The 27,537-nt window shown below is 46.2% G+C and overlaps 1 protein-coding gene across 1 annotated transcript; it reads left to right on the forward strand.

The window, feature by feature from the left end:
• Positions 1-732: 732 nt before the first annotated feature.
• LOC115074668 (glutathione S-transferase P 1-like) lies at positions 733-16,064 on the forward strand. Its single transcript, XM_029574331.1, has 7 exons — positions 733-845; positions 1,354-1,389; positions 4,103-4,215; positions 4,704-4,791; positions 6,691-6,794; positions 10,193-10,300; positions 14,706-16,064. Coding segments are annotated over exons 1-7 (636 nt in total). The 5' UTR covers positions 733-844; the 3' UTR covers positions 14,892-16,064.
• Positions 16,065-27,537: the final 11,473 nt, after the last annotated feature.

The raw sequence follows: 27,537 nt of genomic DNA on the forward strand, positions 1-27,537 counted from the left end.
AGTGTTGAAGAGAGGGAGGACCCCTGTGGAACACCTTGTGATAGGTTTCTAGGTTTTGAAGTTTGGTGTCCCATCTTGACACTATATGTCCTATCTTCCAGGAAAGATTGTATCCAAGATAAAGCAGTGCCAGTGATGCCGATTTGAGATAGGAGAGCGAGAAGGGTGATGTGGTTGACAGTATCAAATGCCGAAGAGATATCTAGGAGGGCTAGAAGGTACGAGTGACCTGTGTCAAGGGATTTTAGAATGGAATCTGAAAGGGACACAAGCAGGGTTTCGGTGCTATGATTCTTCCTGAATCCGTATTGTGAAGGGAATAGTAGTTGATTTTCGTCTAGATAGTCAGTTAGTTGTTTGTTTATGACTTTTTCTAGGATTTTAGATAATAACGGGAGGTTCGATACTGGTCGATAGCTAGCCGGTTCAGAGGGGTCCAGGTCAGGTTTTTTCAGAGTAGGTAACCTAAGTAGACTAACCTAATCCATTTCTTGCATGTCAGAGCCCTAAGAGTAAAGTCAGAGAGAAAGAAAACGAGGAGGCGGAAATGTTACTCTCTCACTTTTTTTTTTTTCTCTCTCCCTGCCCTTGTCTTTGTCCCTCCTTCCCACTCTCGAATCCAAGCCCTCTGGCATCCAGCCGCACAATACCTGTCGAGAAAGAATCCTCCCCTCCCATGGGCCGGGCCTATTGTCATTACCCTTTAGACAGTCTGCGTTCATGGTGACTAGGCAGAAAACGCAGGTAGATAAAGCCTCATGTCAGAGTAGGAGGGCCAGACCAGCACCAGAGGGAGTGACCGTGAGACACCCAGCTTCACTCCGAAGTCACCTCCAGCGATAACAGTAAGTGCCGGCGCTCTGTGCTCTCCCTGGGCAGTGTGCGTGCAGGTGTGTGCCTGTGCCCCTTTCAGTGCTGCTGTAGGTTGCCTGCTCCTGTCGGAGCTGCATTAACCTCTGCAAATATATTGTAGATGTGCCTTCCTTTCAGCACTGCCCTAGGGCCAGTGATGCTAAAACCCCAGTCCTTGAATGCTGAAAATAAATCTGCTTTTCAGACCTTGCAAATTAAGCTGCTGTTCCCGTGTGTGTGAGTGTGTGTGTGTGTGTTTTAGCTGCAGCCTGCTCCGACATGCACTCTACCTGCCAGGTGAGCACCCAACACGTTCTTTGCTGGAAACCCTGCAGCTGCCTCTGCAGTGCGGTCCCTCAGGTGCTCTTCCTGCATTGTCTTAACATCGGACTGAGACAATAGGCAGAGACATTTTAAACAAGCGCTGGCTCTTAACAAAGAAAAATGCATCTCTCTCGCTTTCTCCCAATGTGTAATTTAAACGTTTCTTTCTTTTGATAGTGCCTGGCTACGTTATCATCTATTTCCCTGTCCAAGGTAAGTCTCGTTACTTTCTTCAGGAAGTTTAGAGGGAGAAGGCTTAGATCCCAGGCACACTGCATGCAGGGGGCACACAGAGCCATGCAGGGGGCACAGGCACTGGGGAAGCCGTTCTACAAGGCAAGGTGGGACATTGACAGGAATCGGAGTAGGAGCTGAAGGTATCAGGTCATTGAGCTCCACGAGCTTCATTTTATTTTTTTTGGTCCAACAGTTCTTTCCTGCTTGTACGGGCCTCTAGCTCATTCGGAACCAGCCTCCAGAGTGCTATGGCACCGTAGGCTATCATTTGCAAATAGCTGGAATTGTTTTCCTTTTATTTATATGCTTTTCCCCAACTCATTTAGCTCAGTCATTGCAGCAACTGATCTTGACCAGGGCCTTACACCAGGGCTTCCCTTCCCAGTGCTACCATCATGGACCCCTACATCCGGCCACTACGTGTCACTGTTGCACAAGGACTGGAAGTCCATCCTCACAGGGGGGCTGCGAAGGCTGGCTCTGCGGCCTTCACAGCCCTCGGGGAGCAGAAGCCTGGTCCAGGATTTGGGAATCAAACCAAGCTTTTCGCCGAGCCCCAGGCTGGCCTCACCATGTTCATTTTCTTTCTTGATTTTATGATAACCCTTAGCCTTCAGTCAGTAACTCCTACTGTAGCCTCGATCCATGTTGCTGTGCCATTCTCTGAATGTTGCTTTATTGGCCCTAACGCAGGGAGAAACTGACAGCCCATCTGAGCTGTTGGAAACCATAGCAGAGAGGTGGAAATGTAATGTGCATGCATCGGCCTTTACTTTCCTGACACTGCTCGGCTCTCACCGGGCTGCCTTGGGAGAGGAGACAAAAACCTAGGAATGGCTAAAGTGTGAGCCATAACAGGAATGGAGAAACTGGCACAGCGACTCCCACAAGAAGCTTTACCGAACCTGGACATGCTGACTACCATACACCGCTGATCCTAAGCCGGCGTCTCTTTCCTCTCTCTCTCGTTTTCTGCTCTGGGTTGTGTTTCTTCCTCTGTTCCTGGTTCCTTTCCCAGCCTGTAAGGTGAAAGAGGGACCTCATTCCTTGTGCTACCACTGGAACGCTCTCTGTGATTGCACCGTATCTTCTCAGGGGCCCTGCTGCGGCACATTTAAGGGATTTAGCTGTACACCTGTCTGGGGCCAAAGATCTGTTTAAATGTTCCTACGTCAATAAATATGCAGTGTGCAAGAAACCCAGGACTGGATCAGCATCTCAGGGTGGTAACAGTAGCACTAATCCTGTTCAGTAGGGTTTAGGGTTGCGAGCTCGCCTGGGTCAGTTAAAAGATGCTGAACTGGTTCTGATTGGCTTCATTGCATGAATGGGGATGTAATCCTACTACTCTGACCTGGGAGAGGTGTAGAATGGGCCCAGCGGGAGCTGCCAGCTCACATTTCCGGGCACAGCGACTGAAGCTTTGCAGGACTTTTCCTTCTTCTGACTCAGCACAACATTTTCCAAACATGGGTTTGATAAACTTGGACTCAGAATATATATATATATATAATTTTTTTTTTTTTTGCAGGAGGTTTAATCCTTCTGCTTTAGCAATGGTCGTTATAAAATCAAAGCAAAAAATATAAAATAAATAAATGTTCCCAAAAGGGGTGACTGGTGGGGCATTAAAATCCACCCCCCACCCCTCCATATTCTACAGGTTCTTAATTTCAGCCAAAAGGTCAAGAAGGGACCCGTCCTCAGCTCGTGGCTCAAACCCTACCCTGAGAAACAATCCCAGGTCCAGATATGAGATCACTTCTCAGCCTCGGGGCAAGATCTGAAAAGCAGGCTTTCGGGAAGAGAAATCATTGCAGGCAGGCAATCGACAAGGAGTGGGGGAGGGCTCAGGGTCAGGGGCTTATCATTAGAGGGTGGCAGTAGGGTGGGTGTCACTAGGCCTCTCCCCGTGTGTGTGTGCGCTGAGTAAGCAGGACTGAAGTCCAAAGTGATAGGGCGAGGAGGGAACGGCGCAGATTTCAGGACACAAGAGCAGCCAGTTACAGAAACTGAGCTGCCTGAAAGTTAAGTTATTCTTTGATTAGCGTCTGAAGCTCCCCTGCTCCGGCTGGAAGCTCTGCCCTTGCTCTCAATGACCGATTGCATGGGCGGGCTGCCTCCTGGCAGCTGAGAGTAACGTTAGCAACCCGCTGGCGTTGGGCTGGTGTTCAGTACAAGGGGGGGGCAGCAGTCAACAGGGACGTTTAAACTAGAAATAGGAATAGTTTGATAAAGTGACCACCGGCCTCAGCCTCCCTAACAGTGACCAGCAACACAGGACAGGACTGAGCCAGGGCCTTCTCCCGCAGTAGCTGCCGCCCGTGTATGCAGGCTGGCTTAGGCCTGGCGTTGAGCACCAAACTGCTGACGGGCTGCAAGGAGAGCCAGGCCCAGGTGTCCCTCCACCTTCATGGAAGGCAGAGGAGGAATGGGAGGATGGCGGCTGCTGCTGTTTTGACGGCCCCTGCCAGCCATTGAGGGGGTGCCATGGAGGCGGCACCCTCCCCACCCTCGGGCCGGTGAACGTCCCGGAGCCACTGGGCCAAAGCTTCCAGAGACTGCCAGGGAGGGTAGCGCAGGGAGTGCTCCATAATTGTCCAGATTTTGGGCGGGGAGAGGACGAGCTCGCTGCTTTCGTCTGTTCCCTCCAGCAATAATCCTCTCTCGCTTGTTTCAAAACCCACAGGACGTGCAGAAGCCATTCGGCTGCTTCTGGCAGACCAGGGCGCTGAGTGGAAGGAAGATGTGGTGTCAATCCCGAAGTGGATGGCTGGAGAGGTGGAGCTCAAAAAGACAGCGGTGAGTAGCAAGAATGAGGAAACGACTGCTGGGTACTGTCCAGGGCAGGGATAGAGAACTCCAGTCCTCGAGTGCCACAAACTGGTCGGGTTTTCAGGATATCTGCAATGAATATGCATGAGAAAGATCTGCATGCACTGCCTCCATTGTATCCAAATCTCTCTCATGCATATTCATTGTGGTTATCCTGAAAACCTGGCCTGTCTGTGGCATTCAGGGACTGGAGTTCACCAGCGCTGGTCCAGGGGGGTCAGGCCCTTGGGTAATTTTTATTTTATTGTACATTCTTATATTCGCTAATGTCCAAACCTGTTGTCCAGTGTGGCTTACACAAAAAACATTCATAACTATACATCAGACAGGATCTCAAACTTGTGAGGACAAATCCCAACCCTTGAATATGGTCCTGGGGGCTCGACCATCTGAGGATTTTCCGGTTTATTTCCTTGGTTTGTGACTTCTGCTTTATGGTATTATTTAATCATTAGGTATTTGGTCAGTTACCACAATTCCAGGATGGAGATTTTGTTCTGTTCCAGTCGAATGCAATCCTGCGATACCTGGGGCGGAAGTACGGTGAGTTTCAGGAGAAGGGGGGTGTGTGTGACACTGGGGAGGGTCTGCACACTGCAGTCTCTGGGGTTCTGCGCTGTGACAGCGCCATGGCTGCTGCTGCTGCCTGTGACGTTTGCAGAAGTTCTGGAAGTTTCTGTTCAACATTTAAAGTAAAGCACAACACGAGACTTTACAACTTAATCTAACTCGTAAAGTTTATTATTTACGGGTTATCCCTCACCATGGTTTACTGCGTGAGAATTTCTCCAAGTAAAATAAACTTGTTCAAATCACAGACGCAGGGATACGAAGGCAGAAAAAGAGCAGGCACTAATCTTAGATCAAAGAGCTGAAAGGAAAAGGACAGGAATCAAAATACAAATGAAAAATGCCCCAGACCAATAAAATCAAAATAAAGGGCCAAGAAAAATCTCAAATATGGGCTGAGTCCCCACAGTCCCTGCTAGTACCTTCTGCACAGGTGAGGGGACCATAGGCCTCCTGTCCCAGTATTTATTCATCTGAAGAGACAAAAGTGGGGGCCATTTGAGTGCGGGTCTGAAGGCGATGTAAGACTATATACGTAGCCTGGGGGAGGCTGTCTGCTCCCCCTCCCCTTCCCTCTCTGGGGGGTACTGGCCGTGCTACAGAAACCTACACCCTCTGACCTTATATGTGATGCAAAAAGCCCAGGAAAGGACCTCTGTTTGTCTTAGAATCAAACTGCTTTATCTTCAGACATCTCCGATCTCCCCCTTAGAATAAGAGAGACAACACCTGCCTCTATAGCCCTTAACACAGGCTTATACCAAGTAAACCTCTGCAGCATAAACATAGCAGAGACTTCAACCTGCTTCACATATGTTAATAAATAAACATAATTAACTAGCCCCCATGACTGTAGAAGATTACCATCAGTCCAGGTTGCAGATCTGTGGGAGAAGTTGTGGCTTATGGAGGACGGCAGCACACATTGAAGTCTCTATTGCCCTGGCCATGATGCAGCAGGCAGGACCTTCTCTTCATATGGGGAGACCTTGGGCAGGCTGAAGCGGGTCTGCTGGCCCTAGGGAAGGGCAGGCAGCATCTTCAGGTGTTAATGAGTCTCTCTCCGCTGCATCTTTTAATAGACAGGACATGAATATGCAACAGTTCATGCATAGTCAATCAGAGCACAAAAAGGGGTCATTTCTTCATGTCAGAGTATTTCCCCCCCTCTCCCATCAAGTGGGGGGGGGGGGGGGTCACTGCTCCTGCTTCATGGTGATCAGGCATGGGGTCCTGTCACCTGTTGACCAGTGCTGCTTTTCCATGTCAGCGATTTTTTTTTTTCCATTTCAGATTGCCGACTCCTCTCTCCCACAGGGAGGATCATTGTTCCTGTCTGATCAACTATCCTTGGATAGGCTTTTTTTTCTGCTCTGAATGGATTCAGTAATTTTTGGTCAAAAGTTTCTCGTCTTGTTTATGGAAAGAGACAGTCAGACCTTGCAGGAGGTCCTCGGTACACAGCTTGCTAGCAGAACAAATAGCTCAGCCATGAATTGCTTCTCTAGGTCAAAGTTCATCACTTCCATATCCCTTAGCTGGAATATAGGTCTATGTCCATATTGTGATCAGAATTCATATCTTGTTGCATACAGTGGTAAAAACGTCTGATATCTCCTACAGGTCCATAGGGACCACACTCACCACTCCTTAAAACCATCCCTTCTCTTGGGGAGGTGTTGGCTGTGAACACATTTGCATGCTCAATAAACTGGTTTTGCTAACTGGTTTCTCTGCAGCCCATGATGGTGGCAACAAGAAAGATGTTTTACCTAAAGGTATCTTCCACAATGATATCTGCGGGACAGATGCATGAGAAGACTCCTTTATACTGGATAATACCAAGTTCTTGTGTTCTTTTCTACAACACAGGCCTCTACGGGAATAACGAAAAAGAAGGTGCAGTGATTGACATGGTGAATGATGGCGTGGAAGACCTGCGCCTGAAATATTCACGTTTTGTCATGTCTGAATTTGTAAGTAGCGCGAGAGGCACTACAATTCTGAGGGAGAGAGGTGGGAGGTAAGGAAAGGTGCGGGGTACAGTGCGTCCCATTGTGGATATGGTGAATCATTTTCCACTTGGGTCAGATTCCCCTTCCAGCACACCAGGGGTTAACAGGAAAGGTGGTGGCCACCTGCAGTATTAAGCATGGTACAGCTGGAGACTATGGAGGAATAGCCTACCGGTTAGAGCAGTGGGCAGCAAACCTGAGAAGCCAGGGTTCCAGATCCCACTGCCACTCCTTGTGACCTTGGGAAAGTCCTTACCCTCCATTGTAGGAGATAATTTTCAGTGGAGTTGTGTGCATAGAAGGTAGAAATTTTCAAAGCCCATTTATCATAGCAATTTTCAAAAACCCACTTAAACACAAAGTAATTTTGCACACACGTAACACAATTTTAAGTGCATAAACCTTTTTGAAAATTACTTTCTTAGATTGTAAGCCCCCTGGGTATATGGAAGTACCTGCAGTACATGAATGTGATTTGCTTTGAAGTGCTGAAAGGCAGAATATAAATCAAATTAAATAAACAAATGGAAACCATTAAGACAGTATTGCTGGAGGTGAGGAGGGGCAGTAAAACGGGGGATGTGGCCCCCTGGATTGATGCCCACACCCTTGGGTGCCATTTCCTCTCCCTTACAAACGTGTCCTTCATGCTGCTGAGGTGTTGCTTCATGGAGGCTTGTCTCCCATTCAGGCCATTACAATGCTATGCAGCATGGAGCGCTGTCCTGTAGTGCGCACAATGAGGGCCATACTCAGCTGCTGCGAGGTAGGACTAGTTACAGCTGTATAAACGTATCTGGCTACCTTAGCCTATACGTAACCCCCTACATTGGTGTCAGGACCAAACTGGTGCAGGGGACACACTCAGTCCCGGGGATGAGTCCCAGTTTCTCTAGCACCCCCGGGGCGTGGATTCTCTTGATGGGAGAAGGCTTAACCTCCTGGGCCGGAGGTGTGCAGGGAAACAGAGGGACCTGCTATCAGTCTCTTTACTCTCCCAGTTAGTACTCACTGTCCCGTTGGCTCACAGGGCTGCTACCGTCCTTCAGGATAAAGACCAGGCAGGGCACTCCAGGTGCTGTGCAAATAACATTTACTGTAACAAAAGTAACTGCTCAGTCCAGTCAAAAGATAAAGTGCAGGAATCTTCACAAAAATACAAACGTTCACAGTTCCTGTTCTCACTTCGTTAATCTCTGGGCCAGAAATGCCTATGGGCTAGGGTCAAACTTAAACCTTCACACTCCTGGGTGACTGAAAGTGGGCTTCAGGGAAAAAGGCCTGGCCTCAGCCTCTCTACTGGTAATCAAAACTCCTCGGACTTCGGACGGCGAAGTCCAAAACTGCAACAAACTGCTTCTCTCAAAAACTTCTCTTCTCCAGGCTGGGGCAGAAGCCAACCCACATCAACTGGATATAGGGCCAGCAATGCACCCAGATTATCTTTCCCTCAGGCAGGGGAGCTCCTTCCTGAAACTGGGGATACAATCCAACAGCGGCATCAAGAAAAATCTCTCTTCCAAAAAATGAATCTCCACTAAAGCTCTTTTCCCTTTTCTTCTCCAGGCCAGGGAGGGCCTAGCAAGGGACCACAGCCAACAACACTCCTAACACTTGTTCAGCTCCAACACCCTCTCCTTCCTGCAAGGGACCACAGCCAACCACACTCCTAACACTTGTTCAGCTCCAACACCCTCTCCTTCCTGCAAGGGACCACAGCCAACCACACTCCTTACACCTGCTCAGCCCCAACACCCTCTCCTTCCTGCAAGGGACCACAGCCAACCACAACTCCTTACACCTGCTCAGCCCCAACACCCTCTCCTTCCTGCAAGGAACCACAGCCAACCACACTCCTAACACCTGCTCAGCCCCAACACCCTCTCCTTCCTGCAAGGGACCACAGCCAACCACAACTCCTTACACCTGCTCAGCCCCAACACTCTCTCCTTCCTGCAAGGGACCACAGCCAACCACAACTCCTTACACCTGCTCAGCCCCAACACCCTCTCCTTCCTGCAAGGGACCACAGCCAACCACAACTCCTTACACCTGCTCAGCCCCAACACCCTCTCCTTCCTGCAAGGGACCACAGCCAACCACAACTCCTTACACCTGCTCAGCCCCAACACCCTCTCCTTCCTGCAAGGGACCACAGCCAACCACACTCCTTACACCTGCTCAGCTCCAACACCCTCTCCTTCCTGCAAGGGACCACAGCCAACCACACTCCTTACACCTGCTCAGCTCCAACACCCTCTCCTTCCTGCAAGGGACCACAGCCAACCACACTCCTAACACCTGCTGAGCCCCAACACCCTCTCCTTCCTGCAAGGGACCACAGCCAACAACACTCCTAACACCTGCTCAGCCCCAACACCCTCTCCTTCCTGCAAGGGACCACAGCCAACCACACTCCTTTCACCTGCTCAGCCCCAACACCCTCTCCTTCCTGCACCTTCTCAGCTACAATATATAGGGCCAAGCTGACCAATCCCAGCCTTAGGAGAAGGAAACTTTTAGGGATGGTCTAAAAACTGCAAGTCCCTAATACTGGTATAAAATAAGGAAAAACTTACTCGTAAGGGATCGGAGTAGCCCTTACATATATATTCAGTCCCTGGAACGTTGCTAACTATCAAGTCAAGTTTTAGCCAGGTAATAAGTTATTCGGCTAGAATTCAGCGGAATAACTGCCCAAATGATAAATGCTTCTCAATATCGACCTCAATGTCGGTAAGTTACAGTGGAAGGAAGGGACAGAATGATTTAAGGAAGAATAGGTTGAGGGACCTTCTAGTCACAGGAGTAGGCAAGTCCAGTCCTCAAGTGCCACTAACTGGACTGGTTTTCAGAATATCCATGTGACGTTCCTTTCTTGTTCTGTATCTGTATTTTTAAATTCAATAAAAATATTTAAACATAAATAAGCATGAGATGTATTTGCATGGAATACAGGTGATGCATGCAAATGAATCTCATGAATATTCAGTGTGGGTAGCTTGTGACACTTGAGGACTGGACTTGCCTACTCCTCTTCTAGTGTTTGCATGTGTATTACTGGGAGGGATACAGGAGGATCAAAACACAGAGTAAAAAGGAGGGGAGCGAGCATCCAGACCCAGAGTAGAATTGAAGGACAGACAAGAAGCAGAGGATGTGGAGAGCGGGTGGGAGAGGCCATGTGAGTGCCAGTGTGCAATGTGAGTAGCAGTGGATGGGGTTTCAGAAGGGGGAGAGATCATTTGGGGCCTCGGAACAGGTAGTGAAAAGGAAATATTTACAGTCCATTCTGCTGTGGTCCAAGCAAAGGCATCGTGATCCCCTGTAACCCATTCCAACTTACTCCCCACACATAGGAAACCGGCAAAGAGAAATATATGAACGACCTGCCCAACCAGCTGCAGCCGTTTGAGAAACTTCTTTCCAAGAATTCCAAGGGCGGTGGATTCATCACTGGAAACAAGGTAGGATTATCCTTCTCGCTCCAGTCAGGGTAGGAGCAGAGTGCAAGCTGCTTTTCAAGGGAGGCTGCCACATGCGACTTCCCCACGAATCCTGCCAGCACTTGCTACACATTGCCTGCAAGATCATGGTGTCCCAGGCCTACTTCTTATTTTTCATCTGAAGCAGCAAGGCTGGGGCCATCTTGTTTCTCACCCTAAGACTATTGTACCCAGCAGCGTCACCTCCTCTACATTGCAGCCTTATGGATGTCTGAGTTAGAGGTCTGTATGTAAACCCCACCCAGCTATGGGAGGGGTGCATAAATAACTCCACCTTCCAGCCACACAACTAAAGGTTCTCCCACAGACGAAGAGGAGAGCCTGGATCATAAAATAAACACAATATTACCATTGCAAATAATATAGAAAAATCAGTGCATGCACATTTTCATAACATTTAAATTCACATACTGTATGGAAAACAGGAGCACATGGCATTATAGTAAAAGGAAAATTGTATTAGCATTGGAAAATCAAGAAAATTATCTTTTGTAAGTTATAACAGAAAACAAGTTCTATCAGAAAATCTCTAAGCCCACTCTATATCTCAGTTCAGGTCAATAAAAATGTCAAAATTCCTATCTAAATTCTGGCCAGAATATTAGCACAAGTTCTCAGTTTAATCTCCCGTGATTATAGAATACTTTAGGACTTCTCTGCATGCAGATGGTTGATGAAGCAGCTGCTGATGCTTAGGAATACTTGTTTCCAGTGCTCCATGTAGACCCAGGATCAATTTGCTTCACAGAGAGGTCTAAAATCTCACAAAAAGCATAATATTCCCTGCCTATTCTGAATAAACTAATAGCAAATCTTTTGAGGACTCTCTGAAACCTAGTTAGCCTAATACTAATAGTGTTTAAGCAACTATTCTTAATACTGTTCATCTAGCTTGAAATAAAACAAAGGCAGGGAATATTTGCAAATCACTTTCCTTTCCCTCACTACAAAATAACAACTAGCTATCTGTCTCAGTGGTGCGGGATAGGTAATTTTCTTCAGATAATGACTATGAAAAAACTTCCAGCCACCTGAAACCGCTTGAGCAGCCAGGTAAAGTCTGCAAATTAGTTCTCATCTTATGACTATATCCCTGAATCTCTCTCTCTGATGCAGTAATCTGGGTGTTAAACTGCGCACAATTTTAATGCCTAGATTTTTTTTTTTAACTCCTGATGCAGTAAGCTAATGATATGCTAATGCACTGGGAGTTTTAAGAAGGCATGTTCTGTGTAAAAGGTGCGTTTGGCACAGGCCGAATGCACATTTTAACTCAAGAAGGTAGGGGGAGGCATCCCTGCCAGTTACCCAGATAAGAAACTATTGAGAAAGCACAATAAGAACATGTAAAAATCCCAGAAAAGAGAAAGGTTGATCATATCTGAAAGCTCTCTAAATAACAGTTAAGCACACAATACAACTGCAATGGATTTAAATTTTTTTTTTTTTTTTTTGCACGAAGGGTGCCGTGCAATGATGAGCTACAGATGAGCAGAGGTGAACATGCCCCAACAAAATCCCAAAGCAAAATATGTAAATGTTTCACAGGAGCAGGCAGCGGGTGCTGCTGGTCTTTCAGCAGCTGAACCTTTCCATCGCAACGTGGTGCAGAAGAGGCAAAGGGAAGGAGGGAAAACCGTTTTTTTCAAGTCATGATTTAGTGTTCTGATTTAGCAACAGTTAATTGGCAAGAAAATCGTTAGGCATCACCATTTTCAGAATGGGAAAAGCATTAGGCTTTCAAGGCTAAAGATGGCTTAAAATGAAAACCCACCCAATTGGCTAGCTGCTTGCGAGAAGGTAAAATATCCTGCTCAGTATTATCTTTACTATCCACCAATCAGTGCGCCCCGTGAATGTGTCTTCTAAATGGTAGGGGATATCGTGAGCCCTCATCATTCAAGGCTAACACCAGAGATTATGGAAAATTTGGTCCTTTTGGAAATCATTCTGCCTTTACCTGGTTTTCCAGAATGTCCATGTCAGTAGCAAGATGACTGAACGCCCCTTAGATGCCGTGCCCTTAACTCTACACCTTGGGGGTTTGCTGCTGCTCTGCCTAGCTGTTATGCACCTGATGCTATACCTTGGGGTCTTGTTGACACACTTTCTAGCTGATATGCCTCAGACTCTACACCTTGGGGGTTTGCTGCTGCTCTGCCTAGCTGTTATGCACCTGATGCTATACCTTGGAGTCTTGTTGACACACTTTCTAGCTGATATGCCTCAGACTCTACACCTTGGGGGTTTGCTGCTGCTCTGCCTAGCTGTTATGCACCTGATGCTATACCTTGGAGTCTTGTTGACACACTTTCTAGCTGATATGCCTCAGACTCTACACCTTGGGGGTTTGCTGCTGCTCTGCCTAGCTGTTATGCACCTGATGCTATACCTTGGAGTCTTGTTGACACACTTTCTAGCTGATATGCCTCAGACTCTACACCTTGGGGGTTTTACTACTACTCTACCTAGCTGTTATGCACCTGATGCTATACCTTGGAGTCTTGTTGACACACTTTCTAGCTGATATGCCTCAGACTCTACACCTTGGGGGTTTGCTGCTGCTCTGCCTAGCTGTTATGCACCTGATGCTATACCTTGGAGTCTTGTTGACACACTTTCTAGCTGATATGCCTCAGACTCTACACCTTGGGGGTTTTACTACTACTCTACCTAGCTGTTATGCACCTGATGCTATACCTTAGGATCTTGTTGACACACTTTCTAGCTGATATGCCTCAGACTCTACACCTTGGGGGTTTTACTACTACTCTACCTAGCTGCCATGCCCCTAGTGTTACACTTTGGGGGATTTTGTTGCTTCCATGTTTGCCATTTGAATCACAGCCTAGTTTTTCCATCCTACTTATTTCTTGATTATACTGAGGTGTTTTGTCCAATGGAAAAGTTTTGATGTTTATGCATCATTAATACTTTTCAGGTATCTGACGGTCTGTGTCATATCGCCCCTGCTCCTCCTCTCTTCCAGGGTGTACATATTTAAATCCTTCAGCCTCTCCTCTCAGGTCTTCCAAAACAGACCCCACACTTTTCCATCCTGTCTCTATCTCCTTTGAGATACAGTCTTCAGAAATGAATCTCAAAGGGGATACCGACAGGATATTAAACAGATAGTGACTGAAGAGAATTTGGTGCCTCTAGTGAGGAGGCAGATGATACTGACAAGGCCGAGAATATGCACAGCAAAGGGGAATACCAAGCCTGAACAGACAACTCCTTTCCCTAATGAACCATACAGAAATGACATCAGGCCTCTTGTAGGGATTTCCCCTGGCTTCTCCAGGCCTAGAGTTTTGTACCAATTTGATTGATCCCCTTTCTCTCTCATTTGGAGCCTTGGGGTGTTTTTGCCATTATGGGCGACTGCTTTGTACCACTCATGATGCTTTGGGGCCTTAATGCCAGTCTTTCTGTTGCTTTGATCCACTATCATTAGCCTTGGGGCTTTTTCTACCTCTTTTGGTGCCTTGAGCTGTTCATGCCACACTGGTGCCACTGGCCCCTCTCATGCAGCCTGGGAGGGGGTTCATGCCTCAGTTGTCTGTGCCTATTGCCTCACTTCTGGAGCCTTGATGTGCTCTGGTCATTTTGGCTGCTCCTGGTGCCTTGGAAAACTCATGTCCCTGCCCCAATGCCACCCATGATGCCATGTTGATATATTTTGACGCATTGGAGTGCCTTCACCCTTCTGATGATGTCTACCCACAAATTTCTTTAGAAATGATTAGAAAACCCAAATTTGGGAGCGCAAAATAGGCTGCAATGCTTTCCCCATTGACTTCAATGAGAAACAAATGAACGAATAAAGCAAATACATTTAAAAAAATTTAATTTGAGACAAGCCATTAAGTGATTGCTATCTACGAAATGAATAAACAAACCAAACTGACGTTTTTACCTCTGCTCATCCCTACCCGATTCTAGCCCGGGCGCAGGATCACATAGACCTCAGACAATCTCTGGCTCTCCCGCCACCACTTTGCCACTATGGACCCTCTGCGCTTATGCCAAGCTTTTTGAATTCCATTACTGTAAATAAATATTTTCTGATGTTGCTCCTGAGTCTACTTCCCTGGAAACTTGTCCCGCGACCTCTTCTACTGCATTTTTTCCTCCGAATAAGATTGCTTTTTGTGCTCAGGTAGCATTAATGGGGAAGTCTTCTAAACAGGTAAACATGCAATGACTGGTTTTACTCTCTTGTTTTCATTGGAGTTACAACCCTATTGTTAGTGTAATGCGATGGAAGTGTCTGTCTTCTACCAATCCCAGTTGCTTCACCAGACTGAAGGATTTCTTTCCCCCTCCATCTGATAACGTCGCGTTGTTGCTTCTCCCGGCACAGGTTTCGTACGCAGACTTCAACCTCCTGACCGTCCTCCAGAGTCACCTGTTCCTGGCTCCAGACTGCTTGAAGGCCTTCCCTCTCCTGTCAGCTTACAAGGAAACGATGACCTCCCGCCCCAAGCTCAAGGCCTACCTGGAATCAGAAGCCTGCAAGAGCCGCCCCATCATCCCCAAGAGGAAATAAAAAATCGCCGTGGCAACTGAGGAGCGTTTGCAAAGCATGATGGGAGGGGTAGAAGGGCTGGGGAATTTGGTGGTAGTTGGGTCATTCTGGGAGCACGCCTGGATTTCCTGGTAGGCAGGCTCGGCCTGTGTCCAGGGTAGCACAATTTGGGGGGGCAGCGATGTTCCTGTACCCTTCTGCCCTGCGGACCTCTAATCTTGCCATCCCCCAACCCAATTTGATTCCTTCATGCCGCTCTCCTCCACAGATCTCAGGGCTCCTCCCACCATTATTAGAAATCAGTGAGCAAGGGGACTAAATCAGGCCAAGCCACGCGCTCATAGGCCCCACCCCCCTCACAGAAGCCTAGAGGAGGCAGGGTCTGTGAGCTCAGCCTGAACTGAGTCCCCCTCATCACTGATTTCTGATAAATGACAGAGGCAGCAGGAGGGAACGCATGACTGGATACAGGCTGGGGTGGGAATCGAATTCAAGGCCTGCAGGGAGGATTGGCAAGGGAATCAAAGGTTCACAGGGTGGGAAATTGGAGATCCTTCATATGGAAGGGAGTCAGAGGTCAGTGGGGCAGCAGGGGCAACAGCAGAAGCACAAATCTATCTCTGTTTGGGAGGGAAGACAGAGAGCTGGCAATTAGCCACTGCCAAGTCTCTTAACTATCGCGTGACTCGGACATTTTGTCAAAGGATCATTGCAGCTTTAAAGGAAAGATATCTGGAACTATGTGAGTCACAGGTCTGAGGAATATACCGTCATGAAGCTGGGAGTCCGTGTGCGAGGGAAATCGTCTGAGGAAAGGAGCCTGGCAGTCACCAGCTGCACATTCCTTCTGAACTGAGCCGGTCCTCCAGAAGGGGCTAGAGAAATACGGAAAAGGCTTTCACATCCGCCCTCCACGCAGCCCTCACATGAGAAGTTTTTTAATGCTGCTTCCTTCCTCGAGGCCCTTTTAGACAGAATGTATAACATAAGCCTGACATTCGCTATTGGGAAAATCCAAGTTACTGCACAAGGTGGGGACGTTTTGTACTGAACAAGTCATCTCTTGATATTCCATAGAAATTGTTGAAAACATTCCAGAGGCACTGTTTCCAGGTTGTTTCTTTTGTTTTTTCATGTAATGCTGGGGGTGGGGGGGAGATTTTGCATTTTAAAATAAAACTTTGCTAAACCATATTTAACCCTTGTTCTGTTGGGACCAATGAGGCAACTAAATACCCCACTTTTATAGTTCCTTTCATAAGAACTTGCCATACTGGGTCAGACCAAGGGTCCATCAAGCCCAGCATCCTGTTTCCAACAGTGGCCAATCCAGGCCATAAGAACCTGGCAAGTACCCAAAAACTAAGTCTATCCCATGTTACTGATGCTAGTAATAGCAGTGGCTGTTCCCTAAGTAAACTTGATTAATAGTAGTTAATGGACTTCTCCTCCAAGAACTTATCCAATCCTTTTTTAAACACAGCTATACTAACTGCACTAACCACATCCTCTGGCAACAAATTCCAGAGTTTAATTGTGCGTTGAGTGAAAAAGAACTTTCTCCGATTAGTTTTAAATGTGCCCCATGCTAAATAACCGATTCACATCTACCCGTTCTAGACCTCTCATGATTTTAAACACCTCTATCATATCCCCCCCTCAGTCGTCTCTTCTCCAAGCTGAAAAGTCCTAACCTCTTCAGCCTTTCCTCATAGGGGAACTGTTCCATCCTCTTTATCATTCTGGTCGCCCTTCTCTGTAGCTTCTCCATCGCAATTACATCTTTTTTGAGATGCGGCGACCAGAATTGTACACAGTATTCAAGGTGGGGGTCTCACCATGGAGCGATACAGAGGCATTATGACATTTTCCGTTTTATTCACCATTCCCTTTCTAATAATTCCCAGCATTCTGTTTGCTTTTTTGGCTGCCGCAGCACACTGAACCAACAATTTCAATTTGTTATCCACTATGACGCCTAGATCTCTTTCTTGGGTGGTAGCACCTAATATGGAACCCAACATTGTGTAACTATAGCATGGGTTATTTTTCCCTATATGCATCACCTTGCACTTATCCACATTAAATTTCATCTGCCATTTTGATGCCCAATTTTCCAGTCTCACAAGGTCTTCCTGCAATTTATCACAATCTGCTTGTGATTTAACTACTCTGAACAATTTTGTATCATCTGCAAATTTGATTACCTCACTTGTCGTATTTCTTTCCAGATCATTTATAAATATATTGAACAGTAAGGGTCCCAATACAGATCCCTGAGGCACTCCACTGTCCACTCCCTTCCACTGAGAAAATTGTCCATTTAATCCTACTCTCTGTTTCCTGTCTTTTAGCCAGTTTGTAATCCAAGAAAGGACATCACCACCTATCCCATGACTTTTTACTTTTCCTAGAAGCCTCTCATGAGGAACTTTGTCAAACACCTTCTGAAAATCCAAGTACACTACATCTACCGGTTCACCTTTATCCACATGTTTATTAACTCCTTCAAAAAAGTGAAGCAGATTTGTGAGGCAAGACTTGCCCTGGGTAAAACCATGCTGACTTTGTTCCATTAAACCATGTCTTTCTATATGTTCTGTGATTCTGATGTTTAGAACACTTTCCACTATTTTTCCTGGCACTGAAGTCAGGCTAACCAGTCTGTAGTTTCCTGGATTGCCCCTGGAGCCCTTTTTAAATATTGGGGTTACATTAGCCACCCTCCAGTCTTCAGGTACAATGGATGATTTTAATGATAGGTTACAAATTTTTACTAATAGGTCTGATATTTCATTTTTTAGTTCCTTCAGAACTCTGGGGTGTATACCATCCGGTCCAGGTGATTTACTACTCTTCAGTTTGTCAATAAGGTCTATCACATCTTCTAGGTTCACCATGATTTGGTTCAGTCCATCTGAATCATTATCCATGAAAACCTTCTCTGGAACGGGTATCTCCCCAACATACTCTTTAGTAAACACCGAAGCAAAGAAATCATTTAATCTTTCCGCGATGGCCTTATCTTCTCTAAGTGCCCCTTTAACCCCCCGGTAGGGCCTGAAAAGCCACAGCAACCTTGCTGCTCTCCTTGCCTTTTCTCTCTTCCACTAGTGGGGCATGAGAAACCCATCCATCTTTCTGTTCCCTGCCCCACAATCATTCCGCCGATCCTACCTCCCCTTTCCTCATTGCCCAACACTTCGTGTGACAGCAGCCTGTCCCCCAGCGCTAGGTGAGTGTCACTATCCACGTACATGTGCAGAGACGCACAGACGCTTACCCGGGGACACCAGGCTGGCACAACCCAAGTGGCAAGCTTCAAGTGCTGTCAGAATTGTCCTTTGTTACCACACCCTCCGTCTGCCGCTCACCAGCACTCCCCCAACTCCTTATTTCTGCCCCTATTTCTGTCCCTAGCATCTCCATGCCATGCTGGTCAGCCATGGATCAGGCTGTGGGTAGCGGCATATTCACAACGCTATGGTACCACCTCCTACTTCCGAAGTAAGAGGAAAAGGTGGAAACGTGGTTGCTCATAGTCCCTGCATTCAGGCACCTAGCATTCGCTCAGTGTACATTTGATAAGCTGATCAGATGTGTTAATAACAGTGGTGGAGGTACCAAGGAGAGGAGCAGGCAAGCCAGCATCAGTGGATGCCCATCAGGAGGCATCAGCTGTAGGGGAGTGCGAATGCCGGGCACCATCAACAGAGGCATCGTCAACAGTGGTGCCGTGGGAGGGGGTGCCAAGTCTGGAAGTCACACAGAGCAACCTCAACCCTTGTACCCAATGACCAAGTCGGAGCCTCCACTACATGCAAAATACTACAAAGCTGAATAGCGTTATAGTACTGCATGCCCTAAAATCAGGGAAGGACAACCTGCCTCTGTCGAATGAAGTCTGAAGAGTCTACATCTTAATTCTTGACTTTATCTAAATCACACCCAATTAATAATAATAGAAAAAAAATTCAATATAAAAACCCAAAAACTGAGCCCCATCATAGGAAGCATTCAATAAAGGTGAATAAAAAACAGATTTTAACAGCATTCAGTCTATTCAGCTCTTGTACAGATTTCACCATTTATTGGCTTCCTTGCAGAAAATAAGTCAAGGGAGGTGAAAAGTTCAAATGATAATGTGACTCAATACCCAGTAACAGATTAACTCCCAAATACTTGATGCTATACTAAGCCATCTACAGTCACAAATCCTCTTCAAGATTTCACCTTCCTGCACCAGTGTTCTAGTAGGCTTAACTTCGGAGTTAATATATTTAATTTTATACCCTGAAAAACCATCACCGTTAATAAGAATTTCTTTGAGATGTACAACAGACCACTTGACTGTGAAATGAAATGTAAAAATGTCATCAGCGTATAAAGCAATCCAGTTAGCTCCCAGTTAGCCTCCTGGATGCCCAGCATCACTGTACTTCCCCAGATCATAGCCACTAATTCTCTATCATAAAGACCAAAAAAAAAAAAGAAAAAGGGGGCAACCCTGTGTGATACCGTGAAATCTGAAATCCCAGAACTAAGGCCTTGGGTGCTTTATTGAGGGGATGTTAAAAACTGCACGGAGAGAAGCAAAGTGTGCAGGTCTTTTCCATGCAATTTGCACCAGTTCTAAAAGGGAAAGGAGAAGGATAATTTCCTTTTGAGAAAATACCCAAGGACAAAGTACCCGCAGAGATCGTCACCTGCTTATTGGTTGGTACTTCTTCGAATAAAAAGAAAGAAAATGTGTTTAATTTTGAAAATACAAACGCAGCACCCCTACAGGTTGGCCACTAGATGTCACTAAGTCCCTGCTTAGAACTCTGAGCCTTCCATCCCTTTCTGCCCCTCCCAACTTGCAAGGTCTGGATTGGTTGCCTGCTCCTATTTAGTTCAGCCATTTTAGTGTTCCTTGGAGTCATTTTGGTTTGGATTCAGAGCAGTGAGGATGTAGCTTTTCCACTCACGGGCGAGGCATCCTTGCTTCATCAGGAACTAGGAGGTCAATATTCAAAAGCCATTTAGACGGATAACTGAAAGGTTATCCATCTAAATGGCTACCCGGGAATATTCAGCGCCATATGTGCCTACATTCAGAAGCATTCTAGGGGCCGGCGGGCAGCATTTTGGGGCAGGCCATAGGGCTTCCCTAAAGTTAGCCAATTTGACATAACCAGCTAACTTTAAGATAGCCAGAGATATTAAACGGCGCACAGCTGTGCCACTGAATATCCCCATTATAGAAACATAGAAACATAGAAATGACGGCAGAAGAAGACCAAACGGCCCATCCAGTCTGCCCAGCAAGCTTCACATTTTTTTCTCATACTTATCTGTTTCTCTTAGCTCTTTGGTTCTATTTCTCTTCCACCCCCACCATGAATGTAGAGAGCAGTGATGGAGCTGCAACCAAGTGAAATATCAAGCTTGATTAGTTAGGGGTAGTAGGGGTAGTAACCGCCGCAATAAGCAAGCTACACCCATGTTTATTTGTTTTACCCAGACTGTGTTATTCAGCCCTTATTGGTTGTTTTTCTTCTCCCCTGCCGTTGAAGCAGGGAGCTATGCTGGATATGCGTGTAGTATCAGTTTTTCTTCTCCCCTGCCGTTGAAGCAGAGAGCTATGCTGGATATGCGTGAAGTATCAGTTTTTCTTCTCCCCTGCGGTTGAAGCAGGATATGCATTGAAAGTGAAGTATCAGGCTTATTTGGTTTGGGGTAGTAACCGCCGTAACAAGCCAGCTACTCCCCGCTTTGTGAGTGCGAATCCTTTTTTCTTCTCCCCTGCCGTTGAAGCAGAGAGCTATGCTGGATATGCGTGAAGTATCAGTTTTTCTTCTCCCCTGCCGTTGAAGCAGAGAGCTATGCTGGATATGCGTGAAGTATCAGTTTTTCTTCTCCCCTGCCGTTGAAGCAGAGAGCTATGCGTGAAGTATCAGTTTTTCTTCTCCCCTACCGTTGAAGCAGAGAGCTATGCTGGATATGCATTGAAAGTGAAGTATCAGGCTTATTTGGTTTGGGGTAGTAACCGCCGTAACAAGCCAGCTACTCCCGTCTTTGTGAGTGCAAATCCTTTTTTCCACATTTCCTCTTGCTGTTGTAGCTTAGAGTGATGTTGGAGTCACAGTAACCATGTGTATGTTTATTGAATAAGGGTATTATCTCCAGGCAGTAGCCATCATTCTGGCGAGCCACCCACTCTTTATTGATGGCCTCTTGATTTTATGGATCCACAGTGTTTATCCCACGCCCCTTTGAAGTCCTTCACAGTTCTGGTCTTCACCACTTCCTTCGGAAGGGCATTCCAGGCATCCACCACCCTCTCCGTGAAGAAATACTTCCTGACATTGGTTCTGAATCTTCCTCCCTGGAGCTTCAAATCGTGACCCCTGGTTCTGCTGATTTTTTTCCTATGGAAAAGGTTTGTCGTTGTCATTGGATCATTAAAACCTTTCAAGTATCTGAAAGTCTGTATCATATCACCTCTGCTCCTCCTTTCCTCCAGGGTGTACATATTTAGATTCTTCAATCTCTCCTCATAAGTCATTTGATGAAGACCTTCCACCTTTTTGGTCACCCTTCTCTGGACCGCCTCCATCTTGTCTCTGTCTCTTCGGAGATACGGTCTCCAGAACTGAACACAATACTCCAGGTGAGGTCTCACCAAGGACCTGTACAAGGGGATAATCACTTCCCTTTTCTTACTCGATATTCCTCTCTCTATGCAGCCCAGCATTCTTCTGGCTTTAGCTATCGCCTTGTCACATTGTTTCGCCGACTTCAGATCATTAGACACCATCACCCCAAGGTCTCTCTCCTGCTCCGTGCACATCAGCCTTTCTCCCCCCATCGAATACAGTTCATTCGGATTTCCACTCCCCATATGCATGACTTTGCACTTCTTGGCATTGAATGTCAGCTGCCATGTCTTCGACCACTCTTCCATCTTCCTTAAATCCAGTCTCATTCTCTCCACTCCTTCCGGCGTGTCCACTCTGTTGCAGATCTTAGTGTCATCCGCAAAAAGACATACCTTACCTTCTATCCCTTCCGCAATGTCGCTCACAAAGATATTGAAAAGGACCGGTCCCAACACCGATCCCTGCGGTACACCGCTTAAAACTGCTCTCTCTTCAGAGAGAGTTCCATTTACCATCACACATTGTCTTCTGTCCGTCAACCAGTTTGCAATCCAGGCCACCACCTCGGCACTCACTCCTAAGCTTCTCATTTTATTCACCAGTCTCCTGTGCGGGACAGTGTCAAAAGCTTTGCTGAAATCCAAGTAGATGACATCGAGTGCTCTTCCTCGATCCAATTCCTTGGTTACCCAGTCAAAAAAGTCAATCAGATTTGTCTGACAGGATCTTCCAATGGTGAATCCATGCTGCCTCTGGTCCAGCAATTCTCCCGACTGTAGATAGTTCACTATTCTCTCTTTCAACAGTGACTCCATTACTTTTCCCACCACTGAAGTGAGGCTAACCGGTCTGTAGTTACCAACCTCTTCTCTGTTCCCACTCTTGTGAAGCGGGACCACCACCGCTCTCCTCCAATCATTCGGCACCACTCCCGTTTCTAGGGATCTATTGAATAGGTCACACAGCGGACCTGCCAGCACATCTCTGAGCTCCCTCAGTATTCTGGGATGAACTTCATTAGGCCCCATGGCTTTGTCCACTTTCAGTTTCACCAGCTCTTCCCATACATTTTCTACTGTAAATGGAGTTACATCTACTCCATTCCCCTCCAGTTTCTTGTTAACTAGTGTCGGTCCTTCTCCAGGGTCCTCTTTAGTGAACACAGAACTGAAGTATTCATTTAATATTTCTGCCATTTCTTCGTCTCTCTCCACGCATTGATCCTTTCCACCTTTCAATTTCACTATACCATTTTGAACTTTTCTCTTTTCACTGATATATCTGAAAAATGTTTTGTTACCACTCTTTACCTCTTTGGCAATCCTCTCTTCCGCTTGACTTTTTGCCATCTTGATTAATTTCTTCGTCTCCCTCAGTTCTACCAGATATTCTTCTTTGTGTTCCTCCTTTTGGGATCTTTTATATTTCTTGAATGCTGTTCTTTTAGCCTTTATTTTGTCAGCCACCTCCTTTGAGAACCAGATAGGTTTCATTTTTCTTTTGCTTTTCTTTACTTTTCTAACATATAGATTAGTTGCCTTGGTGATTGCTCCTTTTAGATTGGTCCACTGTTGATCCACATCTCTCTCGTTTTCCCAGCCTTTTAGTTCTTCCTCCAGGTACTTCCCCATTTCATCAAAGTCTGTGTTTTTGAACATCAAAACTTGGGTTTTTGTGCTTCTTTTCCGTGTCCTTTTTGTGATATTAAACCATACCGTTTGATGATCACTGGTGCTGAGGTGGGCACCCACCTGGACGTCTGAGACATTATCTCCATTAGTGAGCACTAAGTCGAGTATAGCTCCTTCTCTCGTGGGTTCCATTACCATTTGTTTGAATAAAGCTACTTGCAGGGCATCTACTATTTCTCTACTATTTTTAGATTCTGCAGATGGGATTCTCCAGTCTACATCTGGCATATTAAAGTCTCCAACGATCACCACTTCTCCTTTCTTTGCTATCCTGTGGATGTCTTCAATTAGATCTCTGTCCAGCTCTTCCTTTTGGTTTGGAGGCCTGTAAACCACTCCAATAAAAATGGATGCCCCATCTTTTTTTAAGTCTGCCCATAGTGCTTCTTTGCCCCATCTTCCTTGCAGCTCAGATGCTTGGATATTGTTTCTGACAAATAGAGCCACTCCTCCCCCTTTCCTATCCTCTCTGTCCTTCCTTAACAAGTTATAGCCTGGTATTGCCGTATCCCAGTCATGATATTCCGTAAACCATGTTTCCGTGACAGCAACAATGTCCAAGTCCGCCTCCACCATTAGGGCTTGCAGCTCTGGGATTTTATTACCCAAACTACGAGCATTTGTGCTCATAGCTTTCCAGCTTTCTTTGCTCAGGTTACTGCTGTTCCTGGACTCCTTTTGTGACCTATTTAGTTGAGGTTTGTTATCCACTTTTCTCTTTGCATTTGTGCAAGGGAAGATATTAATGCCTCTGATGACAGAATCATCCATCACTGTGAGCTTTTTCCTTTGGTTTCTGATTTGGAATTTCTGTATGCATTGGGTTTTTTCTCTCTTTTCCGATAACATTTCAATCTTTTTCTCAAGGACTTCTTCAGAATTTAATACAGAGAAGGCATTTTGTACTTGTTGCACTTGATACAGTGTGTGTCTACGGAACACAGGTCTTATTCTACCAGAGCCCACTGAAATACTTTTAAAGTTCCTTAATGGCCTGTGTGAGTGGTGGGATAGAGTTGTGGGTTGCACAACTTTCAATAATGGGTGTCTGTGGGTTACAGGTCTTATCCTACCTGAGCCCATTAAGTTGGCTATATCCAGCTAGCTTAACTAGCCATTCCCTGGTTGAATACCAACCTGTGGATTGTTTTAAGAGGTTCCTCTCTGTGCACACCCTGCCAGAGGCTTGTCCTGTATTTAGTTGCAGTGAGATAGAGTTTGGCTTGATTCCTTTTGGAGCCAAAGGGCTCTCACCTCAGAGACCTGAAGACCCGTAAGCCTCTCTACACCCTGGATGGGGCAAAGTACCAGTGATAGTAAAACAGCAGCCACCAAGAGATTTTTCAGAAAGCAAGTATTTGGATTTTGTTTTATGAAGAGGTTTTTCTGAGTCACCCTCTCCACAAGGTTGCAGAGCTGGCATAGCCTGGTTCCCACGTTCTAAAGACTTTTCCTCCAAGAGAAGTCACCAGTAACAACACAAGGAAAGAAGGAGAAAGATCTTGGAGTTCCCACTCGCATTTCCAACCCATGGGACCAGGACAGGCTGGACAATTACTCACCAACTGGACTCAGGCAGGACTTTTCTGTGTTTGAGGGGACCCCTCCGATAGGATTCCTGTTTGGCCCAATGGGAAGGCTTTTGTGCAGTTTAGGATCACCATGGGAAGCTTTGCCTGGATAACCTGAGAGATAAAGGACACCTACCCAGAAGAGACAAAAACACCTCTGTTCATCAGTCAGCTGTAACTTCACCTTTATTGAAAAATGGACTTTAATTGTTAAAGAATCAGTAAACATTTCATTTAACACCCAGTGCCTTGTCCTGCCTGGTTTGTCGCAGCATCTCACATGCTGGGGTGCAGTAACTAACACCAGATATATATATATATAGAGAGAGAGAGAGAGAGAGAGATACACATGCTGCTGCCTGGGCTTCCCCCACACACACAAAGAATCCACCCTCGGGAGAAAGAGAGTCGCGTACGGGAGGATGCTAGCCGGAGCAGCCCTGGAGAATGAGTAACTTTGGGTGCCCTTGGGATTAAAACCCCCATTAAAGGTTACACAAAAGTACACATTTTTACCTCCCCCAACCTAATCCTGCCCTGGGAATGTCCCTGTGAAAATGGGGGTAAACATACCCCCATGCAATGTTCATCAAGTCCCTAAATGGCTTTTGTATTTTGCGTACAACCAACCTCCGAAGTCAGGCTCAAACCCAAACAGAGTGTTCCACACATAAATGCCCCATTCTCCCTAATGCCTTTTAGGTATCACAAGAGGAAATTTAAAGCATTTAGGCTTAGAGATATGAAAGTGTAAAATAGAAAGAGACAAGACTTCTGTAAGGTTCTCACAAAACATCTGCCTTTGTTTCACTTGCTAAATAGCCAGTTAAGTTTTTCCTAACGTCCAAATATCAGAGATCTCCATTCTTGAATACCAAACAATTTTTGAATGAAGAAAAGGTTGAACACTCACTGTGACTTGCAGGATGGTAAGAATAGCTCTGCAGCCTGGATCAGCTGTTATGAGTCTCTGGAAGTAATCAGTAATCAGTTAAAATAACTGCCAGCTGAAGGAAACTTTGTGGCCAGTAATGAATAGCATGGACTAGCAGTGGATGGGAAATAGACAGAGAGGTGAAAAGGAAATGCTTCTTAGGAGCTTGTGGAGGATACAGGAGAGCTGTTAGTTTGTCAAGACCCTTTTTCAAACTGAAAAACCCCTCATGAAATGAGTTCATCCCAGGCTGCTTTTGATCAAGGGACCAATAGGATGAGGCAAGAGAACACAGACAGAGAGAAAACACAGACAGAGAGCTCTACACCCTGCAGAAACTAAGCTAAGCAACATCACAAGATGACACAGGGTGGTAGGGTAACAAAAAACCATATACATACACTGCAGAGGCAGAACACCCCCCACCTGGTATTTTAGATATCACTATTATGAAATATTATGTAAATCAAGGAACTGTGAATAACATGCAATGGTCCATAATGTTCAAATATTTTCATGAGAAGCACAGTCTTAGTGACAGGTCTAATGAATGTTTTCATTGTTCCTTGTTTTGCTGTTTTGACTTCTATAACATAAGCCTCTTGTTGTACACAATGTAGGATGACATTCTCTGAGTATAAGAGTTCAGCAACTGTGAGATTTCATATAGAGGTGCCAGAAGTTACAAGTATTTGATGTTCTAAGGTCTGACGAAAGGAGAACACAATAAGGATTAGTTGTGCCATGGTTTGTCTCAATGCTGACCACTTAATAAAAAAATGATTGAACCTAATTTGCCTTCAGAAATGATGTTAGTGGCAAATGTGGCTGCCTGTGAATGGATCTCTGCATCCGACCCACGATTTACAAGCTCAAAGGAATCTCTTTTAGTTGGAAATCCATTGTTGTTCTCTGTGAGGAACTCTGGTCCATTTAGACACCGATGGCAGGGCAGGTGAGCCCCCAGCCTTCCCCGGACCTAGCGGAGAGAAGCCGGCGCCACGTGGACTGCCACTGCCCACCCACCTTATAAAGCGCCACCCAGTGGTCTTTACAGAGTATTACATCAACAGAGCTATAAAATATTTCTTCTTTCAAACAAGGAAACCATGAACATCCCTGGGCCTCCCCTGCCCAGATCCTCTTGTACCGCTACTCGACTCCAACAGACTGCACCATATTTTGGGGGGTCTCCCTACATAAGAAGGTGATGCATATTGAAGCCTGTGGAGGTGACTGAGGTGGTGAATGCCACTGAGTGCATGGAAGTGAAAGCCTTCCTACAGCTGAGAGGGTAAGTGTGAGCAAAAGGGACCTCCAAACACGCTTAGTAGTGCACAAAATAACTTGAACTAAGACCTGGTGTTAGATTTATATTCATTCTTTCAATAGTTTGCTTTTTATTTAATCTCTTTATTTAATCTTGTTCAGCTGAGAGCGGGATCCCGGCATCCAGCTGCCAAGGTTTAGGCCCTGCGCTTCTGCTTCTGGGGCAGTTTAGGCCCTGTGCTTCTGCTTCTGTGGCAGTTTAGGCCCTGCGCTTCTGCTTCTGTGGCAGTTTAGGCCCTGTGCTTCTGCTTCTGTGGCAGTTTAGGCCCTGTGCTTCTGCTTCTGTGGCAGTTTAGGCCCTGTGCTTCTGCTTCTGTGGCAGTTTAGTCTCTGCGCTTCTGCTTCTGGGGCAGTTTAGGCCCTGCGCTTCTGCTTCTGTGGCAGTTTAGGCCCTGCGCTTCTGCTTCTGTGGCAGTTTAGGCCCTGCGCTTCTGCTTCTGTGGCAGTTTAGTCTCTGCGCTTCTGCTTCTGGGGCAGTTTAGGCCCTGCGCTTCTGCT

This window comes from Rhinatrema bivittatum, chromosome 13, assembly GCF_901001135.1.
Source record: "Rhinatrema bivittatum chromosome 13, aRhiBiv1.1, whole genome shotgun sequence".
In the NCBI taxonomy this organism is placed as follows: Eukaryota; Metazoa; Chordata; class Amphibia; order Gymnophiona; family Rhinatrematidae; genus Rhinatrema; species Rhinatrema bivittatum.

Excerpts from the sequence above, each read along its gene's own strand:
- LOC115074668 (XM_029574331.1), top strand. Across the intron at positions 4,216-4,703 it reads TGGAGCTCAAAAAGACAGCG|GTATTTGGTCAGTTACCACA; the intron begins GTGAGTAGCAAG and ends TTTAATCATTAG. Across the intron at positions 4,792-6,690 it reads ATACCTGGGGCGGAAGTACG|GCCTCTACGGGAATAACGAA; the intron begins GTGAGTTTCAGG and ends TCTACAACACAG.